At 44.0% G+C, this 19,477-nt stretch overlaps 1 protein-coding gene across 1 annotated transcript in view; it reads right to left on the reverse strand.

The window, feature by feature from the left end:
• Positions 1-19,477, reverse strand: part of LOC108136682 — a 41,379-nt gene that overhangs the window by 9,587 nt on the left and 12,315 nt on the right. Inside the window, 11 exon segments of the mRNA XM_041709190.1 lie at positions 81-464; positions 1,345-1,467; positions 3,540-3,725; positions 4,382-4,516; positions 4,587-4,724; positions 5,121-5,725; positions 6,313-6,627; positions 6,772-6,991; positions 7,976-8,642; positions 8,644-8,950; positions 18,834-19,437. Coding sequence (XP_041565124.1) covers positions 81-464; positions 1,345-1,467; positions 3,540-3,725; positions 4,382-4,516; positions 4,587-4,724; positions 5,121-5,725; positions 6,313-6,627; positions 6,772-6,991; positions 7,976-8,642; positions 8,644-8,950; positions 18,834-19,437 — 3,684 coding nt within the window.

Consider the following 19,477-nt stretch of genomic DNA (forward strand, 5'->3'; position numbering starts at 1 on the left):
ATTGGTTTTGTTGACTTACATACTTAGGAATTATAATTTCTATTAACCTTTCATGCCTTAACTAATACTTTTTGAGTTACCTGTGGCAGTTGCCTCTTTTTCGGTGATCCTGTGGGCGTGGCTGTGGCCGAGCGTGATTGGAACCGCTGCTGCTGCGAGGCAGCCGCCGCTGCTGAGGTGGCACCACCTGGGCCCTGGTAGACCGATGGGGCGTTGGGCGAGCCGTGAACTGGAAGCACTGGATAGTCTATGTAGCGGTCGTCGGGCGGCGAGAGGGAGCCCCGCCTGGGACTGGTGCTCCTGTAGCCGTATGCAGATCCGCCGGAGGGCACTCCTCCGCTGCTGTGGTAACCGTCGCTGGGTGCCGCCGAGTGGCTGCGCTGGCTAAGGCTCATGCCACCGGGACCGATGGTCGAGCCGACACCATTACCACCTCCGCGACGATAGTAGCCGGTGGCAGAGGCCTGTGTGTGGTGGTGCATCGGGTTGTGGCATGGAAAGTAGAGTGTGGTTTAGTGGTGCACCCTTCGGACCGAAGCTCAGTGATCCCCGCACACAGGGGGAGGGGGACCAGGGATTCTTTCGACAAACATTCGGATTAGATCTTACTGACTAGGCATGTGAGTGGTTCGGGGTGGTCGAGTGGTTCTGAGTCAGGCATTAACAGTGTGCTTGGTCTTTTGTGTTTCTGGGAGTGTTTTGTGTTTTTGATTAACTGGTTTTACTGCAACTTCTACCGGAACATTAATACAAGTAGCTTCATATATATATGGTTAAACGTAGGTACTGAGTTAAGAGCCAAGAGAGCAAGAGATACAGAGCAATACAAATTGTAAAAAACATACACTTTCGAAACGAAATCAATTAAAATACAATCAGAACCGAAAGCGGCTTGTTAGATTATTAGTGGGTTAATCGGTTAGTTAGGTTAAGTAAAAGGTTAGCATAAGCTCTGAATTGAAAGTGCAGTAAGTTGACAGTGGTTTTGGTCTAACTAAACTAGTTATACTTGTGGGGTTGAGAATAGTCAATAAATGTATTGGACTGATTATTTGGTGAGTCAAAATAGTGACAAAAATATGCCCTATATTTTATGACCTTCTTAATTGATTCTTAAAGGCCTTCATAAGTAATCTTGGTGACGTTAAAAATTTGGTAGAAACAAAGATGTTATCTTTAATGAGATATATATATTTAGATATGGTAAACCTCTATTTTAAATGCTGGACTTAAGCGAATGTCGACAACACTTAAAGTGTTTTCGCTGTCTGTACTGTTTTGTTTGTTTGGAATTACTTTTGGCCATTTAGTTGGGTAGTTCGTTAATTTAGCTTGGGTGCAAACCTGATTGTGGTAACTTTGTCCAATGCCAGATACTGTGCGGTAGTCACGAGCCACCATCCCGGCCACCCGTTTGCGGCCCTGTGGCGACATGTCACGTCTGGACCGACGCTCGTTTAGATCGAGCTGGATTGTCGTGTTCGGGGATTGGAGTGGAGCGGGACGAAAGGGTTTTCAACGGGGTGGGGATGGTTTGGTTTTTGCGGGGTTTGAAGTGAGTAAGAATCAAGAGAAAAAGAAGGAATAGATAATAGAGAAATTTACATATGATCAAAATGAGCGGAGAGTCTGGTTTGAAAGTGTGTGGAATATCAAAATTTGGATATTGGCCTCTTACATTGTGTTTGTGTGGGAGTATCTCTGGGTTTCGGTGTTCAATTGGTTTTCTGGTGTTTTTCGGGGTCTGTGTTCGATTAACTCAACTCACATCAAGTATACGCAATGCTACACAACTAAAGCTACCAGAAAGGAAAGCAGGACGGGCAGTTCACAGGTGCTAAGTGATGGGTAGATGGGCAAAAGCGGTTCTCTAATACGGCATGCAAAAGCTATTTTCAAGTGCTCTTCAATGACAGTTCGATCGTGGGGATTATGACAGAGATAGGTAGATAGTTCTTTTTGGAGACAGCCTTGGGCAGTATGTGTTCTCAAGTTTGGGCTTACACGGATTCTTAACTTAAGACATTCGGCTTATAAAACTTAGACTAAATTAACTTTCATCTTAAATGCAATAGTAATATATATCGTTGGCTGAAAAGACGTGACCAAGCCGAGCTTGGATTCGTTCGGGTTTTAGTACTGAAAGTTAGTAGAACGACAGTTTTAGACTTCGAAGAGATACAGTCAGTAGATCAAGGGAGAGAGAGAAAAATTTAACACACGCACAACCAAACAACGACACCAATTAGTTGAATAAAAGTTTCAAACGAACTCAAAACATCATGATAACCAAAATACTTTTGTACAATTGCTGGGAGGTGTGTGGTGTCCCGTATTGGCCAAAAACATGAACAGTCGGCATCGGTTCGATTCTGTCCTTCTGACCATGAGCCAGTTAGAGTGTGTGTGTTTTTAGTATCTGTGTTTGTGTTTGTGGCATGCGAATTGAGAACTGAGAACTGATAACTGACAGGAACAGGAACTGGAACAGCAATGGAGCCCTCTGATGGAGCGCTCACACGATGGCTTTGTGTGAGCTATTCTGTTTGTTTGCTATTGCTGTGCTGATGATGGCCAACGAGTTGTCTGGCTGATGGTGGTGATGCTTATGCTGATGCTGCTCATGGCATGTGATATGTGAGTTACAGTTAGAAAAAAGCACACACACATAGAGAGAGAGAGAGAGAGCGAGAGATAATAAACTATAGGAGCCCAAGTAAGCATACTATGCAAGCATCAAAAGCATTTGTGACGTTACGATGACTGTTTACTCTTACTTTAAAAAAGAGTGTTAGAAACAACTTGGAAAAGAACTAACTTGCAACTTTTTTATTATTTTGTTAAGTAAATAACACCTTCAATATATAGGCTGTTAAAAAACATTAAGTTGAGCTTAAAAAATTACTTATATTATCTATCATTAAATGAATAATCATTTCATACACACATTCCCAAAGGCGGTTGAAGGGTATAATTTAATAACTAATTTATTATCATTTTGTTTAAAATTTCAGAGCTATCGAATATCTATAGAGAACTGTAACTTTAAAATATTTTTGTATATTTTCGCAATTATTTTATTTGGCAGCCAATTCCTAAGCCAGAGTATACAGTCGTTTTAGTTTGGTTTTTATATTTTTGTACCATTAAACCAGCGTCAAATGCTTTCTGGGCATACGTGTGTGTGGGAGTGGGCGGCAAAGTGGGCGGGAGTGTTCGCATGTATGTATCTGTGTGAGGGGCTGAGTGCCACTGGAAGTGGTAAGTCTAATGTATGCATGTGTGGGTGTCTCTGGTATCCCACTCCTGTTTGCTGTCAGTTGTTTTGGCTTGGATTCCTTATTTTTCCGTGTGTACTATATACATTTGTATAAAATAATAAATTTGATTCAATTTCAGTTGCTTCTTCTGCTTCTGTTTTGGCATGTCCCTAGTGTAAGTTTGCTCTGATAATGTTGTTGTTATTCAGGCTGTTGTTGTTGTTGTTGTTGTTAAAGTTGTTTGTTTGAAGTTGTTGTGGTGGTTGCTCTGGTTTTTACCTCTAGCAGGGGCGGCGGACTCGCTGAGCTGCCCATCGACGAGATGCTGGCCCCGGGCGTCATTCCATCGATGTCGCAGTCGGACGTCGTGTCCGAATCGCTCAGACGCGACATGGTGCTCGGCGGTGATAAATGATCTGTCGGTGTCAGTATCAGGCCGTCCACATCGCTGCCCTCGTCTCGTAACTGTTTTCGTTGTTGGTTTGGTTGGTGTTTTGGTTGTTGTTTACGTGGTTGTTGTCATAAATTTTGCGTCGCAATGTTGTATGGGTAACGGAACGAAACGCACGTGTTGTTTTTGTTGATGTTGTTGGTAATGGTGGTTGGTGTTTTTTGGGTGGAGATGTATTGGCGGGTGCACGACAAAAAACCAACAAATAAAATAAACAGATTATGACAATGCTGAGTTAATAATTTTGTTCAAATCGGGCAGCTGCTGCGGGGGGGTGGATGGTGGGTAAGGGATATTAACAGGTCCGTTATGGCTTTCACAATCACAAAATTAACTCAAAGTCTAAGGGATTTAAATTGTCATATATTAAAAATGTTTCCGAAAATCTATCCAAACTTGTGAAAGTGAAAGCCTTAACAGCCTAAACATCGATTTTTATAATAAAAATTTTAGAACACAAAAAAACGAGATCATTTTCCATTTTTTAACCAGATTTGTGTTAAGTTTTTCGCTCGCCAAAACTTCGTTTGTGGATCTGAACCTGAACTCTTTTTGGTTCCATAGTTTTCAGGTGTTAACCAACACTTATGCTACAACCAGGAAAAGGAAACGAACGAACGCAAAATGGAATCCAAATGGACGAACTTAAAGATCCCCAGCCCACACATACGAGATAGGAGGTGTCCTGGTGGGGCTGCAGCTGATACCACTCGGCCTCGTCGTCCAGGATGTGATGGGCCAAATCGATGACCACCTCGCCGATGAAGTCGTTGGCCCCATACCGCACATAATCCCAAAGCGTTACCTGGTAGGTGAAACATATTCATTAATTGATCGGTGTGCTAAGTCCGATGTGCTTAAGCCAAAAAACTCACCTCGAGCAGTCGGCCATTGAGGTCGCAGCGTCTCAGACCCGAGTAGACAAAGGTCTGGCCCCAGCGTGGTTCGCAGGTGGTGCCCACTGTCTTTGTACGCCGTTTTGATTTGTGGCTGCGATCGGGCAGAAGGAATACCTATAATGAAATTATAGTCGGTTAATATTAATCGGTGATTAGACTTGAATTATATTGTGTTTTTTAATGTCAAGACTGCTTAGGAAATCGTGAAATTTTTTAGAGCTACTTTGTATTTTAGACGATTTTGAACTTTAAAAATGATCTAAATAATACTATTTTGTATTTCTTTCAATATTTCTTAATGTTTTTCGACTAGAAAGCAATAAATGGAAATCAAAGCTAAAAAAACATTTAAGTTGAGTATAAATTAATTGGATTTACTATTTATGTGTCATAAAGATCTAGAGTCCTTACTATTGTAAACTCATTTATAATTTTAAGACTAATATTTTTTCATAGTGTAAGTATCTATAAAAACATTGCAAAATGAAGAATTTCAGCTGATCTACTCACTTTAGCATAAGGATTGCGGCCCGCTCCGCTCTGGCGCAAGGAGAGGCCGGTGGCGCAGACCAGGGTCACGATCAGCTGCAGCGTGTTCTGGTCGTAACCGAGCTTCAGCTGCAGCCGCCCCTCGATGGGAATGGGCTGCGTGGTGGTACCGGAGCCACCGCCCATGCCAAGGCCACCGCCCACCCCGTGGTGGGCGGCGGCGGGCGGACCCTGGAGACCCTGAAGCGGATGCTGGTGCGGATGCGGATGCGGGTGGTGGTAATGGTGGTGATGGTGGCCTGCCGTCGTTGTGCCGTGCAGACCGCCAGGGGCGGAACCGGACGCGTGGGCGGGGAGGCCGTGAGCGGATTGGGGGGCGTGGACACTGCTGGTGCTGCTGCCGCTGCCACTCCCGCTGCTGCTGTGACTGTGGTTGCTGTGGCTTGGTCCCAGTCGCTGCGTCTGCCCGACGCCGCCACGTTGCCGGAGTCCTCCGCCGCCGCCCGCTCTCGATACCGATCCCGATCCCGGTCCGGTGACACTGGTGTGAATGTCTGGTGAACCGGGCGAGGTGATCAGCACGCTCGGCTTGTCACGGTGGATTTCAATAGCCTCGACTGCAGGTGCTGTTGGTTAAATTTTCACAAAAGGTTAAAACCAGGAATGTGGTCGAGAAGCTATTAAATTGGAGTGGCGTGTTGCTAGTGGTACCGTTAGTTAATTGGTCATTGTAATGTAATGGCTTTCGTGGATGAACAAAAAAAATTCGTCTTTTTTTCTGGCTCTTAACACTAGCCTATTGAACGTCGAAAAGTTCCTAAAGTCAAAAGTTTTTCAATCCGAGTTAGATCACACGTTGAATACCTTTTAAAGTACTTAATAAGAGTAAAGTGTGCTGTTCTATGAACAGGAGTACAATTTCAGTAGATTTGTATTTAGTTGGAAAGTCTATCTGTAAGTTAAGTTTATGATGGAAACTGGAAGGAATTTTCCTAACAAACTGTTATAATGCATTTGCAAACTGATCGCTTAAATGTAAATTCATTAAGACATTAAGCGAATTTTTTGTGTTAGTGTGTTAGTTATTGATTTTGGACTAAAACTGTCCCTTGTGTTTCCCGGGCAAGGCATATCACCCACATCAGTCACACTTTCGCAAACATACACCCCCGCAAAAGCCCTCATTTTTGGAAGACCAGTTAGTATGTAGTACCTTTGCGCTGGAGATATCGTCCGCCGCTGCTGACCACCGCACTGCCGGCCATGCTGCTGGCCAGCCCGCTGTGCGGGAAATTGGCCGAGGAGCGGCGAGCGGTGAGCTGGGCACCACTGTTGGCGGATCCGCCGGAGGCGCCGCTGATGGGACTGACGTTGCTGCTGCTGCCGCCACTGCCGCCGCCGCTGGCGATCGGACGGCTCACGATCAGTTCCACCTGGGCGTCCAGCCGACTCTCGTCGATGATGTCGTACACCTCGTCGGCACTCTTGTTGTGCAGCCCGCGGCCATTCCACTCGAGGATCTCGTCGCCTGATCGATGCATGATCGGATGAATGGTTGGTGTTTGGTCGGTTGGTTGGTTGATGTTTGATCACAGACAGATAGAAATAGAGAGAAAAGTCAAAGAGTGAGATGAGGTGGCTAGTGTGGGTGGGAGGGGAGTATGCACATTACCTGGTCGAATCCTTCCCTCGAGATCGGCCACCGATCCGCGCTTCACCTTCTCCACAATGGCCCCGCATGGACCTCCGCCGCTCGTAACGCTTCCCGTTCCGAGGAGCTGACCTCCGTTTACCTTTAAGCCTAATATATCCTCCCCATCATAGTATTTACGCAATATCATGTGCCCGATCAGGCGAGTATTATCCGCGGATGTTTGCCAATTCACCGGGTTCTATTTGCAGCGATCGATCGATTTACGATTGTGGGTGTGGGATGGTTGTTGGTTTGGTGATTGTTTTTTTTTTTTGTTTTTTGTGGGATTTTTGGTGGTTTACAGGTGACAATTCGGATTGCGGATGATCGTGCAAAGATTTTTGGTTGTTGGATGAGGTGGCGGTGGGGAGCCGTCGTATGCGGGAAGTAGAATTGTTTTTAGTTAGCTTTTTGCACCGCTCACAGGCCTTAGACATAGAGCTTATACCCTAGGTTAAACTTACAATTAGAGTTGTCAAACGAAAACATATGTATAACAATAGAAATTAACAGTTTGTACACTTTTTTACATTCATGTTTGGTTTTTCTAACAGGCTAGAAACATGTTCTTCACGGATAGTTGGCATAGCGCATAGATATAGATACATAGTCGTTTTTTTCGATTTCCTACTTGTTTTGAGAGCACACACGTTTCAAGAGCTACCCCAAGTTGAGGTATGGATTAGACTGATAAATTTCGAATGCTAAGAACAGTGTTGTCTAACAACATTTAGAGGTCATGCAGGGCGTGCAAGTAGGGGTTTTTTCTTTCAGGTGGAACTTCATGCAAGCACAACACTTAGAGGTTTTGAAAAGATCGCAATAAATGGGCATGCAAGATTTGTTCGAATTTATATGTATATGTATGCTGAAATTGTCAAAATGTTTCGTCATAATAGCTGGAAGTTTGTTTGCGAGGTGGGAGTGATAACCAAAAATAGCTTGATTATGGTCAGGGGTTATGGTTGGGTTTTTTGGACATGACAAGAACAACAAACAGAGAAAATTGGTGGGTATCTCTTTTGGGGATTTTGATTGGGTTATTTGCCACACAGACAAACGGAAAGAGGGGGCTCCAGAGATGGGTAGGAAAAGACAGAGATGGGAGAGACTCTACACAGACACAAAGCACGCTTGCCCATTAATTTTTTTTTTTTTTTTGGTTTCCGGCATCCTTGTGTACCTTGGGCCCATCTCCGCGATTTGAATCCTCGCTGCTGGTGAACGTGCTGCTGGTATCGATGCCTGAGTCCTTGGTGGCCGAGTCCTGACTGCCCTGCCTTTCGGCTTCCCAGCGCGACCAGTCCGCACCGCCGGCCTCGAGACTCTTTCCGCTGCTCAATATGGTGGCTGCACCCACATCCACAGCCGTCGAGGGCAGGATTCCCGTGACCGGTGGCAGTGAGCTGTTGGTCGCCAGAATGGCGGCCTCTTCGTCGTGGGCATCGAAACGCACCGTCTTCTTTATTCTGCGCTCGGTGAATCGCCGCGAATCTTGGGCTGCCGATGAGGAGGAGCTGGTGGCCGGTTCGTCCCAGTAGGCCGCCTCGGTGGAGCTGACCGAACTGCTGCCACCTCCGCCGGCGACGCCCCTCGTGGCGCCCAGCAGGCCAACACGCTGGCCGCCTCCTCGCGCCGCCTGACCTGCGGCGTCCAAGGTCGCTGACCCTGATGCCATGGATGCCCGATCGTATCCAGAGCCCGTTCCCGAACCAATCACAATCTGCGGCTTCGACTGGGGATAGTAGCTGCTGCTGGTGGTGCTGCTGCTGCTGCTGCCACCGCCGCCGGCGGTTGCCAAGGGCGGGGCACGTCTGTAGGCGCCAGCGGCACCACCCCCCAACTGGCCCACCGCCGCCGCTGCTGGAGAACTGCCGTTCGTGATTGCTGCGGTTCAGCGAGTTGCGCTGCTGGACGTCCAAGCGAGCGGTACGCGTCAGTGGATACTGCTCGAGGCGCTCACGGTGCTGCAGCTGCAGCTCGTAGCGATCCCGCTGATCGGCGGAGGCGTACAGCCGCTGGGTGGCGTGCGACAGGTGGCGGAAGTCAGCACCGCCGACGCCCCCACCACCACCGCCCACGCTGAGCAGGTCCCGCTCGTTGAGGCTGCGCTGCTGGCGCCACGGATCCAGAGAGGTGCGCACCTGGAGGCGCCCGCCTGTTGGATGGGTAGATGTTGATTGGGTGTGGCTATAAACGCTACTACTAGGGGGTTGCTCTGCTGGATTTTTTTGGGGGGGTTACGGGGGTTTCAGGGGTTCGGGTGGGGTTACTCTTCGGAGGGACTGCGCCGCTTGCCTGCCATAGTTTGTTGTCCTTTTCAGATGTTTCAATAAATGCACACAATCATAATGGTAATCGATCGGTTGAGAAAGAAAAAAATTCAAAGCAAAATATACGTATGATATAAGACTTAGTTATCGGGATCGGGGCTAAACCAACCCTGCGAGTTTAAGATCTTGGGGCAAATGGAGTACTATCGCCATGGTTTTTCGAAAATTTTATACAAAACGTTTTTGTTGCCTTTCATGATAGAAACTTTATTAAATTAAAAGGTAAATGTATTTTTAGAGTCTACAAAAATCTTCTAAAAATCTTTTTTATTCTTTGAATGCTAAGGTCTTTTACATTTTTATTTAAACTAACTTGTACTATTTTCATGGGTTGCTTATAACCTTTTACAGAAAAAGGCAAGAAAAAATGTTTATTTATTTTCTAATCATTTTTATGGAAGACAATAAACTAAAGAAATGTATCTGCCGTTAGAGCTTTTTAGTAAAATATTTGGTTGATAATAATTTTTTTTTAGAACTTCCATTTAAAAAAAAAATGTAGATTTAGGAACAAATACAAAATGTAAACTTTGTAATCAGATTTGATTATTTAAAATGTTCGAGAAAGATGCGACTTTTTGGTAATTTTGATCAGAGCTGCATGAGTAAGCTAGGTATTGGTAGTACGAGTATCATAAGTAGACCTACGACTAGAGCTACAAGTGCCCGCGATTGCTGGGACTAAAAGTGCCAGGAGTCAAGTGCCCGGTATTCATGGGTTCGGAGAAATATAAGGCATTGAAATACTTATCTGTTGTGGCTAAAAGTTGCAAGAGCATTAAGTTACAAGCTAATACTTTGGGGGAATTTCGAGGGGTGGTGGCGGTCCACGGGACAGTGTTAACTGTTGAATGTTCTGAACGTTTTGGGTGTGTGTTTTGCAGTGTGAGTTCTGGATGAAGTTCTGGAGGAAACGGGAAACAGCGTTACGATATCCATGCAAATTATTCACCAAGATTTCTTGTTTTGTCAAAATTTCTTTTTGTTTTAGATCACATTTACAGGTAGGGATTAAAAACGTAGAAGATACATAAAAGAGGCAGAAAGTAACAGATACATAAGACAAAAGTGTTTGAAAATCTCGTCAAGTAACGAAAACGTGTGTTCACAGCCAGAAAGAGAGATAGTGTGTGGAGTGGTGATGATCGAGAGAGCAGAATCTGAAGCAATAGATATACGGACTGAGAATCGTTTGATTCCATAACCAGCTTATGGCTATTGATTGAAAACTCTAAGAGGGAGAAAGTGGAGGAGAGTGTGGGAGAAAGTGTAAGTGGGACGACAGTGCTCGAACAAAGGAAACAAAGTTAACAACTAAGAAAGTCGCACATTCCTTGCTTTCGCTTGTGACGTGTGGAAACTCATAAAAAACATAACATCAAAGAGACACACACATTCAAATTAATTCGCATAAAATGCCTTTGGGCTTTGATTTTGTTCTTTTCGCTTACATTTGCATGAATCTGTAGATCGCCGGGCGAGAGTATGGTTTGGACACCTTTAAGGCCGCCAAAATTACCTGCTATTCGATGTTATTTTTTGTTTTGTGGTTCATTTAGATTATACATTGGGTATTTTTGGGTTTTTTTATTTATTGAATTTTGGCATAATGGTTTATTGTGGCGGGCAAGTTGGTTGGAGTTTCATTTTCAGGGTAGACCAGAGAGATAGAAAGAGTGGAGAAAAATATATGAAAACAATATTTTTAAGGTGAGTTCGAGTGGTAATTGTGAGATTTAAAAACGCTAGCTTACTAACCTAGCTAAGGGGTAAGGATTTTATAAAATAGTCAAATGTTCTTAAAACAACAGGAACACATATCGTTTTGTGAATCCCTAGTAATTTATACAAGTTTTAAATAAATATAGGGCGTGAAATATGGTATACTTAATCTATTATATATTGTCACCCAAAATTGTGACTGTGCTATGCTAAATGTTTGTCTATAACTAAGATATGATGATTTTGAGTGCTTATAAGCAGCTAAAAGCTTTCAAACTTACATTACTGATACAATTGTACTCGATAAGATTTGCGGCTTACTATTTTGCCCTTGAAAGTAGGCAATGAAAATTGTTGCAAACGCATTTTCAACCATTTCTTTTAAACAAATGCACACTCGCACAGACACCAGCATGGCACTCAGACAATCGCCTTGGGTGCGAAAAAGAACTAGTTTTCCGACAAACACAGACACACATTTACAGGCTTCGTCTCACCCATACACTTGTGTTTGTGGGCCATACCCCTGGCATACTTTCATTTGACTTTGGTCACGATACAAAACGTTTATTGTGCGCATAATGGGCAACAGCAGCAGCAACAACAACGGCAACAACAACAGTACCAGCGATGGCAAACAAAACAAAAACAAGTGGAATAAAAATAAAGAAGAGTATGAAAAAATTACATAAAAACAGCAAGACCAAACGATAACAATGTAAACAAAACAAGGCACGAAAGTAAAACAAAGACAAAGTAAAGTAAATTATTTGAGAAACCACACGCACAATCTGCTTGGTGGTGGCAGGGGGTGAGGAGGGTGACTTAGAGGATAGTGCAAGGGGCGGGGCAACGAAAGGGGGCAAGTGAAAGGCGCAAAAGACCACGAAAAGAAAGCAAAAATCAATAATGTACACAAAAACACGGTCATTTCTGTCCCTTGGCGACCTTTCTTTTTGTTTTTAGTGTTGTTGTTGTTTTTAGTGTTGTTTTTTGTCCATATCGTTGTTGTATTTTGTTGTTGTTGTAGAAAGGCTGCGCACAATCATCGTATTGTGCAACACACAAAGAAAACCGAAAAATCAAACAAATTTTACATTCGTGAGTTTGTGTGTGCTGCTGCTTCCTGTTTTATATTTTTGGCCATAAATTCAAGCCAGTTTTGTCTGTCAGGCGGAAAAAGGGGTGGTGGGGAGGTGTTGGAGCAGGTAGGGTGCTGGGAGTTGATGTAATGAGCGTTGCGCTGGCAAAAGGACACTAAAATCATCATCATCATCATCATCAGCGGCAGAGGCAGCGGAAAAGCGGGAGGAAGCAGCCGTAGCTTGTGCTATTTTTAAACCAACGCTACAACTCACACAAACACACGCAGGCGCATAAATAGCACATAAATGGCCGCAAACGGGCACACAAACACCGCACAAACACGCAGACAAACAAACAGGGGCCACGCGCACACTTTCACACGCACTTTCTGCGTGGGCCAACCTCAATGTTCGCATTAATGTCACTCATACGCACAGTTGCCCATGCAAACAAACAACAGCACAACACGGACACGAACAGCAACAACAACGAACAAGGCAACATCAACGTCAACTGGTGTTGGTCAACGATTTAATTAAATTCAGCCCCATTCCCCAAAGATCCTCGGCCGGTAGCATTTTAAAATAGCCAAACACCCGCTCGTATATCCTGTAAAACACACACAGACACACACACACTCACAAAAACGCAAGAGCGCGGTCTATATTTACTTATTCACAGCCTGGTCGCCCGTATGCGACACATTTCGCGTTGATGTTGCGGTTGCCATTTCAGTTTTTGGATCCACTCCCCCTCCCATCTACAAAAGTCCATCTAGAAGCTATTGATTTTGTGTGTTTAATCGAAAATGTAATTCATTTCACAAAATTTGTTGCATAGTTTTGGGGCGGGACGTTGTTTTTTGGGTGTAAGTGGAGAAGGGTTGAAGTATTTGGGGTTGGCAATGCACACACATTCACATTTTGCGGCTAAAACTGAAGCTGTAACGTGTAACTAACACACCGAGAGCGCATTGTTTTGCTAAGTGATATGGAATTCAAATGAATTTACGTGGAGTCACCTGCATCGATAAATTAACACAAATTATATTACAGGCACCTACTCATTTAAAGAAAAAAACTTTGCATTTAAATCTGTTCTCCTAAGACTCTCAGCTGTTTCAATTATGTTACTTTTGACTGTAGTTTTTTGTTGAAGATCACAAACTATATAATCTAATTTACTTTGAACGTCTTTCATGGCAATATCATGTTAGATAATTACTGTTGTAAGCAATATTTATAAATAACCTTTATCTTGGATAATCTATTTATATTTAAAATTGTTAATTGCAATTTTTCCCGAAACCAAAGATTAATAAATTATACTTTGTATTATTTTTTATTATGGTAATAAATAAAAGTACAAGTTTGAAATGACAAACGAAGTGCATGCCTGCCATTGTATACTTAAACTTAACTTTGATTGAAACCTAACCAAGAAAATCTTAATTTTTGGCTCGTAACCAAAAGTTACTATTCTGCATTCCTCAATTGTTTTTGTTCAGTTAATGCTGCCTTCTTGTTGTTGTTCTTCTTCATGACGCTGCTTATACTGATTGTTTTTTGGATGGATTTCCATTTTTTGAATAAGCCAGACTTTTTGTACGCTCTAAGCATTTCTGTACACTGGTTGCTAATCTATTTGCTTTTTGCATTTAAATATTTCGCTTTTTGGCTGTCTAAGCATTTTGTTTGCGGTTTTAATGTTGTTCGTTGATGTGTGACAGTTGTTGTGTTTGTGGTTGTTGTTGTTGTAGCTGTTGTGGGTGCATTTCAAGAGATGCTTCACTAACTGCAACTGACACTCACCTCAAAACGCAGCTTTGCTCAGTGAATTATTTTGTAAATCTATTTTGGCTTGGGAGTTTATTTCAAGTTATTTTGAGATATATTTCCATTTGTCAGTTATTTGCGAAGGGTTTTTCTTTAATTTTCCTTATTTCAGATCCAGATCCCTTAAGCTAAAGTTGTTGTTGTTCGATTCTGATTTAAGACGTTGCCTAATTTGGGGTACAAGTTGCTGGGCATGTTAGCCAACCCCGACACGCACACACAGTGGAGCTCAGGTGGCACCTAGGAGCTCCACCCCGCCACCTAACCACCAAACCACCCACCACACACAGTGATTGCATGGCAGTACAGTAAACAAATCGAGCTTTTTCCCTCAGCTAACCAACAGGAAAATGGCAAAAAATGAAACAATATTATTAAGTTGCTGCTGCCTCCGTTTTTTCTTTTGCATGCGAGCGTGTGTGTGTGTGGGAGGGGTTTTAGGCCCTTGGATTCGGGGTCGTAGGTAAATGGGTGGTTGGGCGGTTCAGTGGCTCGTTGGGTATGAGTGCGGCTGAGTTGCTCGGAAGGTTGGCCATATGCAAAAGCGTCCGTTGGGCGCCACAATTTGCGCAGTGTATTTTTAGTCGATTGACTGATTCGAGAGCAAATTTGTTTGCTTTTTAGTCGCTTTGCTTGTTGGGTATGCTTTCGCTCAATTAGGCAGATTTAAAGGGGTTTCAAGGTCGTGGTTACCTTTTTCTTTACAATAACTTTAGCACTTTCACTTTGTTTGAAATTTGTTTCATTTTCACACTTTAAAGTAGGTTTTTGATTTTTTTTAATCTTCTTGCTAACCTCCGGGTGCAGGTCAATTATCCTTGGCTGCTGCTCAATGCCAAGATTTCAATTATTCGTGCTTCATGGCCAGTTAAGTACATTTTGTTAAACTGACGCCGTTTTTCTCACTTTCTCCACTTTTTATGCCCGACAGCCACATGTCAGGCCTTTCCTCGATGCCTCCTTGTACTTCTCGGATTGTACAATTTCATACCAAGGTTATTTTTAGCTCGACATTCACATTTCACAGAGTTTGGCTTTCGCTTTTCCGCCCGCTTCGCTTTCGATTTCACTCACTCGGGGGCTTTTTGCGCTTTTCGCACTCGTATTTCGTTAGTGGGCATTTTCCGATTTTCACACAACGTGTATATTTGCTTATATTATGGGTAATACAATATTTTCCTTATTTTTTTGTTGTTTTTTTTTTGTTTTGCGACACACGTGCGAAATTTACGAGGACGACCGCTGCGGCTGTTTACTCGCCTTTAAAGTTCATCGAAAACTAATTTCGTTTCGATTTCATAAAAAATCTTAATGGAATTTCCACTTTACGCTGCCATTCGCTTTCCCTTGCGCCTACTCTCTCTCTCGCTTTCTCTCTCTCTCTCTCGTGGTGGCTGTTGTTGCTGTTGTTGTTGGAGCCTACAACGTTTCCAATAACAATGTTACACGGCGGCCAGTGGTTGTTGTTGCTGCTGCCCACTTTCCCATGGCGATTTCCAGTGCCGAACTAAAAATAAAGTTAGGCGCGTGGCCAAGACTGCTGCCGCTGCCGCTGCTTCAGTCGACGTAGCAGCCAGCAGCGATAACATTGACAGCTGCTGCCGCCCACCGCCCACTTTCCATCCTCCCATCAATATCCGCCCACCGCCCACTTTAGGGTCAGCGGGTTTTTCCCTGTGTGTGTGTGTCTCGCTGTTTGTGTTTGCCACCTTCAAGGCGAGTCTTTTGCAAAGTCAACGTGTTTGTCTTTGCCTTCCAGCAAAGCTGGGTGGTTCAGTAGGTGGTGCTGCGCGTGCTGGATGCGGAAAGCGAGAAACTATAGCGATGGATGGCTGCCACAGCCGTTGCAAGTGCATTCGTTGTTGTTGCTGGCTGTAGTAAGGACCATGACGGTGCACAAGACCCCCGAAATGAAAGGCACTGAATGAAATGACGTCGCTGCAAGGGAAACCTGAACTGAAATGTGGACCCAACTCGAATTTCAGACATCAGGGGGCAAAAAAAATAACAAAAGTGGCTAACGTGACGCAGTTCGAGGTAGTTATTAAAAAGAGTTTAAGAGTTCAAAGAAGAGAGCTTGCTCAAAATATACAGTCAAATATATAGTCTAACTTGCATAATTTTAACCAATTTTATAGAAATTTAGGTAAAAAAAAGTATTTAAAATAAATATAATTTCGTTTCCGGTATATTTTTTTGAACAATTATTTGTTAAGTTTGAATAGAGGTTCGTTTCAATCTATTTATAAATAAAACTTAACACAATATCAAGTTAGGAATATATGCAGTTCAAATCTAATAAAATTCCAAAATCCACTTCTTAAGTAATAGAATTATCAAATGACAAACATTTGTTAGCTGCTTATTATATCAAACAAAAAAGTTTTGTTTGTTTCGATTTTGATTTATGGTCACATTTAAATGACCCCAGATCAAATGTTGGTTAAGAACAAATTTTTTGTGGGTTTACTCGCGCTTCACGCCAACATCAGCTGCTCTTCTGCCTTGCCCACCTACTTGACCGCCCACTTGACCGCCCACCGCCATGGAAGTGGATGTAGAAGCCACGGGGGCTGTGGATATGGGGGGCATATGCAGCGCATGCGTCTTATTGTGACACAACGGTGTGTGGGAATTTTCCAAGCGCGTTGTTGGACGGGAAATTCCAACGCATGGCGTCTGGTCGTGCCCTGTGAGCATTGTGAACTGGCAAGCAAAGTGGTGAATTTAGGGTGATATGGATGGCATGGTAAATTCTTAGTGCACCTGCACCGACAACACAGTCCAACACCACCACCCCCACCCCCTTTCTACGTTTCCCCTGAGACTTTCACTTGCTTTGGTTTCGGTTTCAATTTCTTTTATCACTTTGCAGCATTTTGTCATATAATTTACGGGATGCAGACATAAGTTTGGCCACCTGCTTATCGGTGTGGTTGCACGCCAGATCAGGTGGGTGGGTCTTTTGGTGTTGATTGAGTAGATGGTTGTAACTTTTGTTCGCCTAATTTTATGCCACACTCCCTGGCCCCCAAAAACACACTAGCAAGTGAATACTATGAGCCTGGGGCCAAAGTTGAAATCAATAATTATTATATGCTGCTTTGTAGGGAAATTGAAAATGACAGAAGGAGTTGCGTGGCAGGGGCGGTTGCGGTAAGTGCAACATGCTTGCCAGAAACTTGAGCGCTAATGTGCAGCAATAAAAAATTTAAATCACCAGGCGCAGCATGTTGCACTGCCACCGAAACACTCACTCAAAGAAATCAAAAGAACTTAAGCAGTAAGCCTCTGAGAATTGTATTAATAATCAAAATATACCATAATTTTTACTCCAGTCTTAAGTGGAGAGATATCTTATGAGCAAATGCTAATATGACCATAAAATAGAAAACATCTAAGAAGTTTCATTTAATTATATTTTAAAATTAAAGATTATGATATAAAGAAACGAGAGATTTGTCAACTCAGTTGTAAAAATATTATTAGTAAATAGTGAATACTCAAGTTATCGAAACAAATAAAAATATTTTCGTTTATAAACAAATGTAGTGACAAAAAACTATGCTAAAAACTATTTTTCTGAGTGCATATCAAACTGTCGCCTGTCGAGGGGGTGCAAAATAGAGGGATTTAAGGGTGGCAGAACTGCAGCAAGTGCCAACAAGAAACTTTCTAATTAGGATAATAAATTTGCTAGCATCGCACTTGACAACGTCGCCGGGCATCTCTCAAAACATGAAGAGCAGAAGGAAGGCCCCTCCCGCAAGAAATGCCACCCTCTTTTGGTTCAGCAAACCCTCCACCTCCCTCCCTTCTTTCCAAAAACCCCGACAACATCAGGCAAGTGCAGCTGCTTGGCCAACTTCTTGATGTTTTGTGCTGGCTGCCAAAAAGGAAAGGCTGCTCGTCCTGCGCCGCCTTCTATTCCGCCGCCGCTGCCCTTCCTGGTTGGAAAATGTGTTTTCGGGTCAGCTGCGGGCAACCTTCCTGCCGTGCACTGGCATATAATTTATGCTGATTGCATTTAACGGCCAGCGCGCGGTACAATAACGCAAAGTGAAAGTATGCAGCGTCCATGCAGGAGTGCGCACTTGTCTCGGTGGCTCTTTTGGCCTCTCAATGTAAACAATTTATTTTTATTTTTGCTGCTTCCGCAGCACCTTCTTCTGCACTTTTCCACCCACCCATTTCTGCACCCTTTTCAGATTTTCCTTTCCATTCGCTGGCTGTTGTCGAGCGCCGAGTCAAGTGCCCCCGAGATAAGCGCATCGAAATGTTTCCGCTACAAAACATTCCTCGCCATTCGCTTTTTTCCTCCGATTTTCCTTGCGTTTCCTCGCTTTTCCCCCCATCCACCCTCTGGCTGCACGTGTGTGTGAGTGGGCGTGTTGGTTAGTGCGCTCTCTATTTTTATAACCCCCGGCATGCAAGTTGCGTTTTTCCTATTGCGGGGAAAATGTTTGGCAAAACTTTTCCATTTCAGCAGCTTTAACATTTATATTGGACAAAGCGCAAATTTAGGGGTTTCCTTAGCCAGCTTAAATCGAACTTAAGGCCTTAAATCGAGCTTAAAGTTAACTTATTAGATGAGTTTAATAGACATAGAAAAATTAAACATATATATATACACGGATTAAAAATACGCCGAAAAAGTGATGCAAAACAAAAATGATTTTTGAGTTTGTTTAGGAAAAAAACATCAAATATTGGATCTCGCAAAGGAGTTGAAGAAAAAGAAAAAGACAACGCACCAATGTGAGACAAGAAAGTGCTACGTTTTCGAAAGATTTATTTTTTCGGGATAAAGAATTTGTTGAGCGAGCGAGTCAAGGACAGTTTATATAGACAGAGGGAGAATAGTGAATTATATAGGAAATTTTAAAATGGAATTGGATTTCGGGGCATGGCCTTGCGGGATAATCAGAGCGGAAAAAATGGCAGTGATAGAGATAGTCGGGAAGAACAAGGATCAGAGGACCGTTTGGGCGGTCTGAGGGAAGTATAGAGCAGAGATAGAGAAGGCAAGAGCTGGATGCGAATTGGACAAAACGTCTCAACTCACCGTCATAGTCCGATCCGGCGGTCACGGTGGCCACGCCCCCCGCCACGACTGCCTGCGCCTGGGCGGCCAGCAATTGGTGCTGGAACTCCTCCTCAGAGCTGCTGAAGGACCTCTGCTGCTGCGTCGCGTACTGAGATCCCGCCAGCGCCCGTCGCTGTTGCTGCTGCTGTTGCTGCTGGCTGTAGGCACTGGAGTCCATCGCATGACCACCGCTGATGGTAAGGTTGCGGGTTAACGGTGGCGGCTTCTGGTAGCCACCCATCTGCGGCATTTGCTGTGCATGCTGTCCATGCTGCTGCTGCTGCAGCTGCTGATGCTGCTGCTGCGAATGCGGATGCTGCTGCGGCTGCTGCTGCGGCTGCTGATGTATTTGTGCCTGGTACGATTGCTGTTGATGCTGCTGCTGCTGCCTGACCGCAAATTGCTGCGAATGTTGCTGTTGCTGCTGCTGGGGATGTTGCTGGGGTGACTGGCGATGCTGCTGCGGCATAGTATGTTGCTGCTGCTGATGCTGCTGGTGCTGCGATTGCTGCTGCTGTGACGGTTGCACCTGGCTGGGATGCGCTAGGTGGGGATGCTGCCTCATCAGACCGTCCAGCTCGCCCTGCAGTACGATAAATCAGTGAGTAAGTATTTTGTTCACG

Source organism: Drosophila elegans, unplaced genomic scaffold (assembly GCF_018152505.1).
Source record: "Drosophila elegans isolate 14027-0461.03 unplaced genomic scaffold, ASM1815250v1 contig_476, whole genome shotgun sequence".
NCBI lineage: Eukaryota > Metazoa > Arthropoda > Insecta > Diptera > Drosophilidae > Drosophila > Drosophila elegans.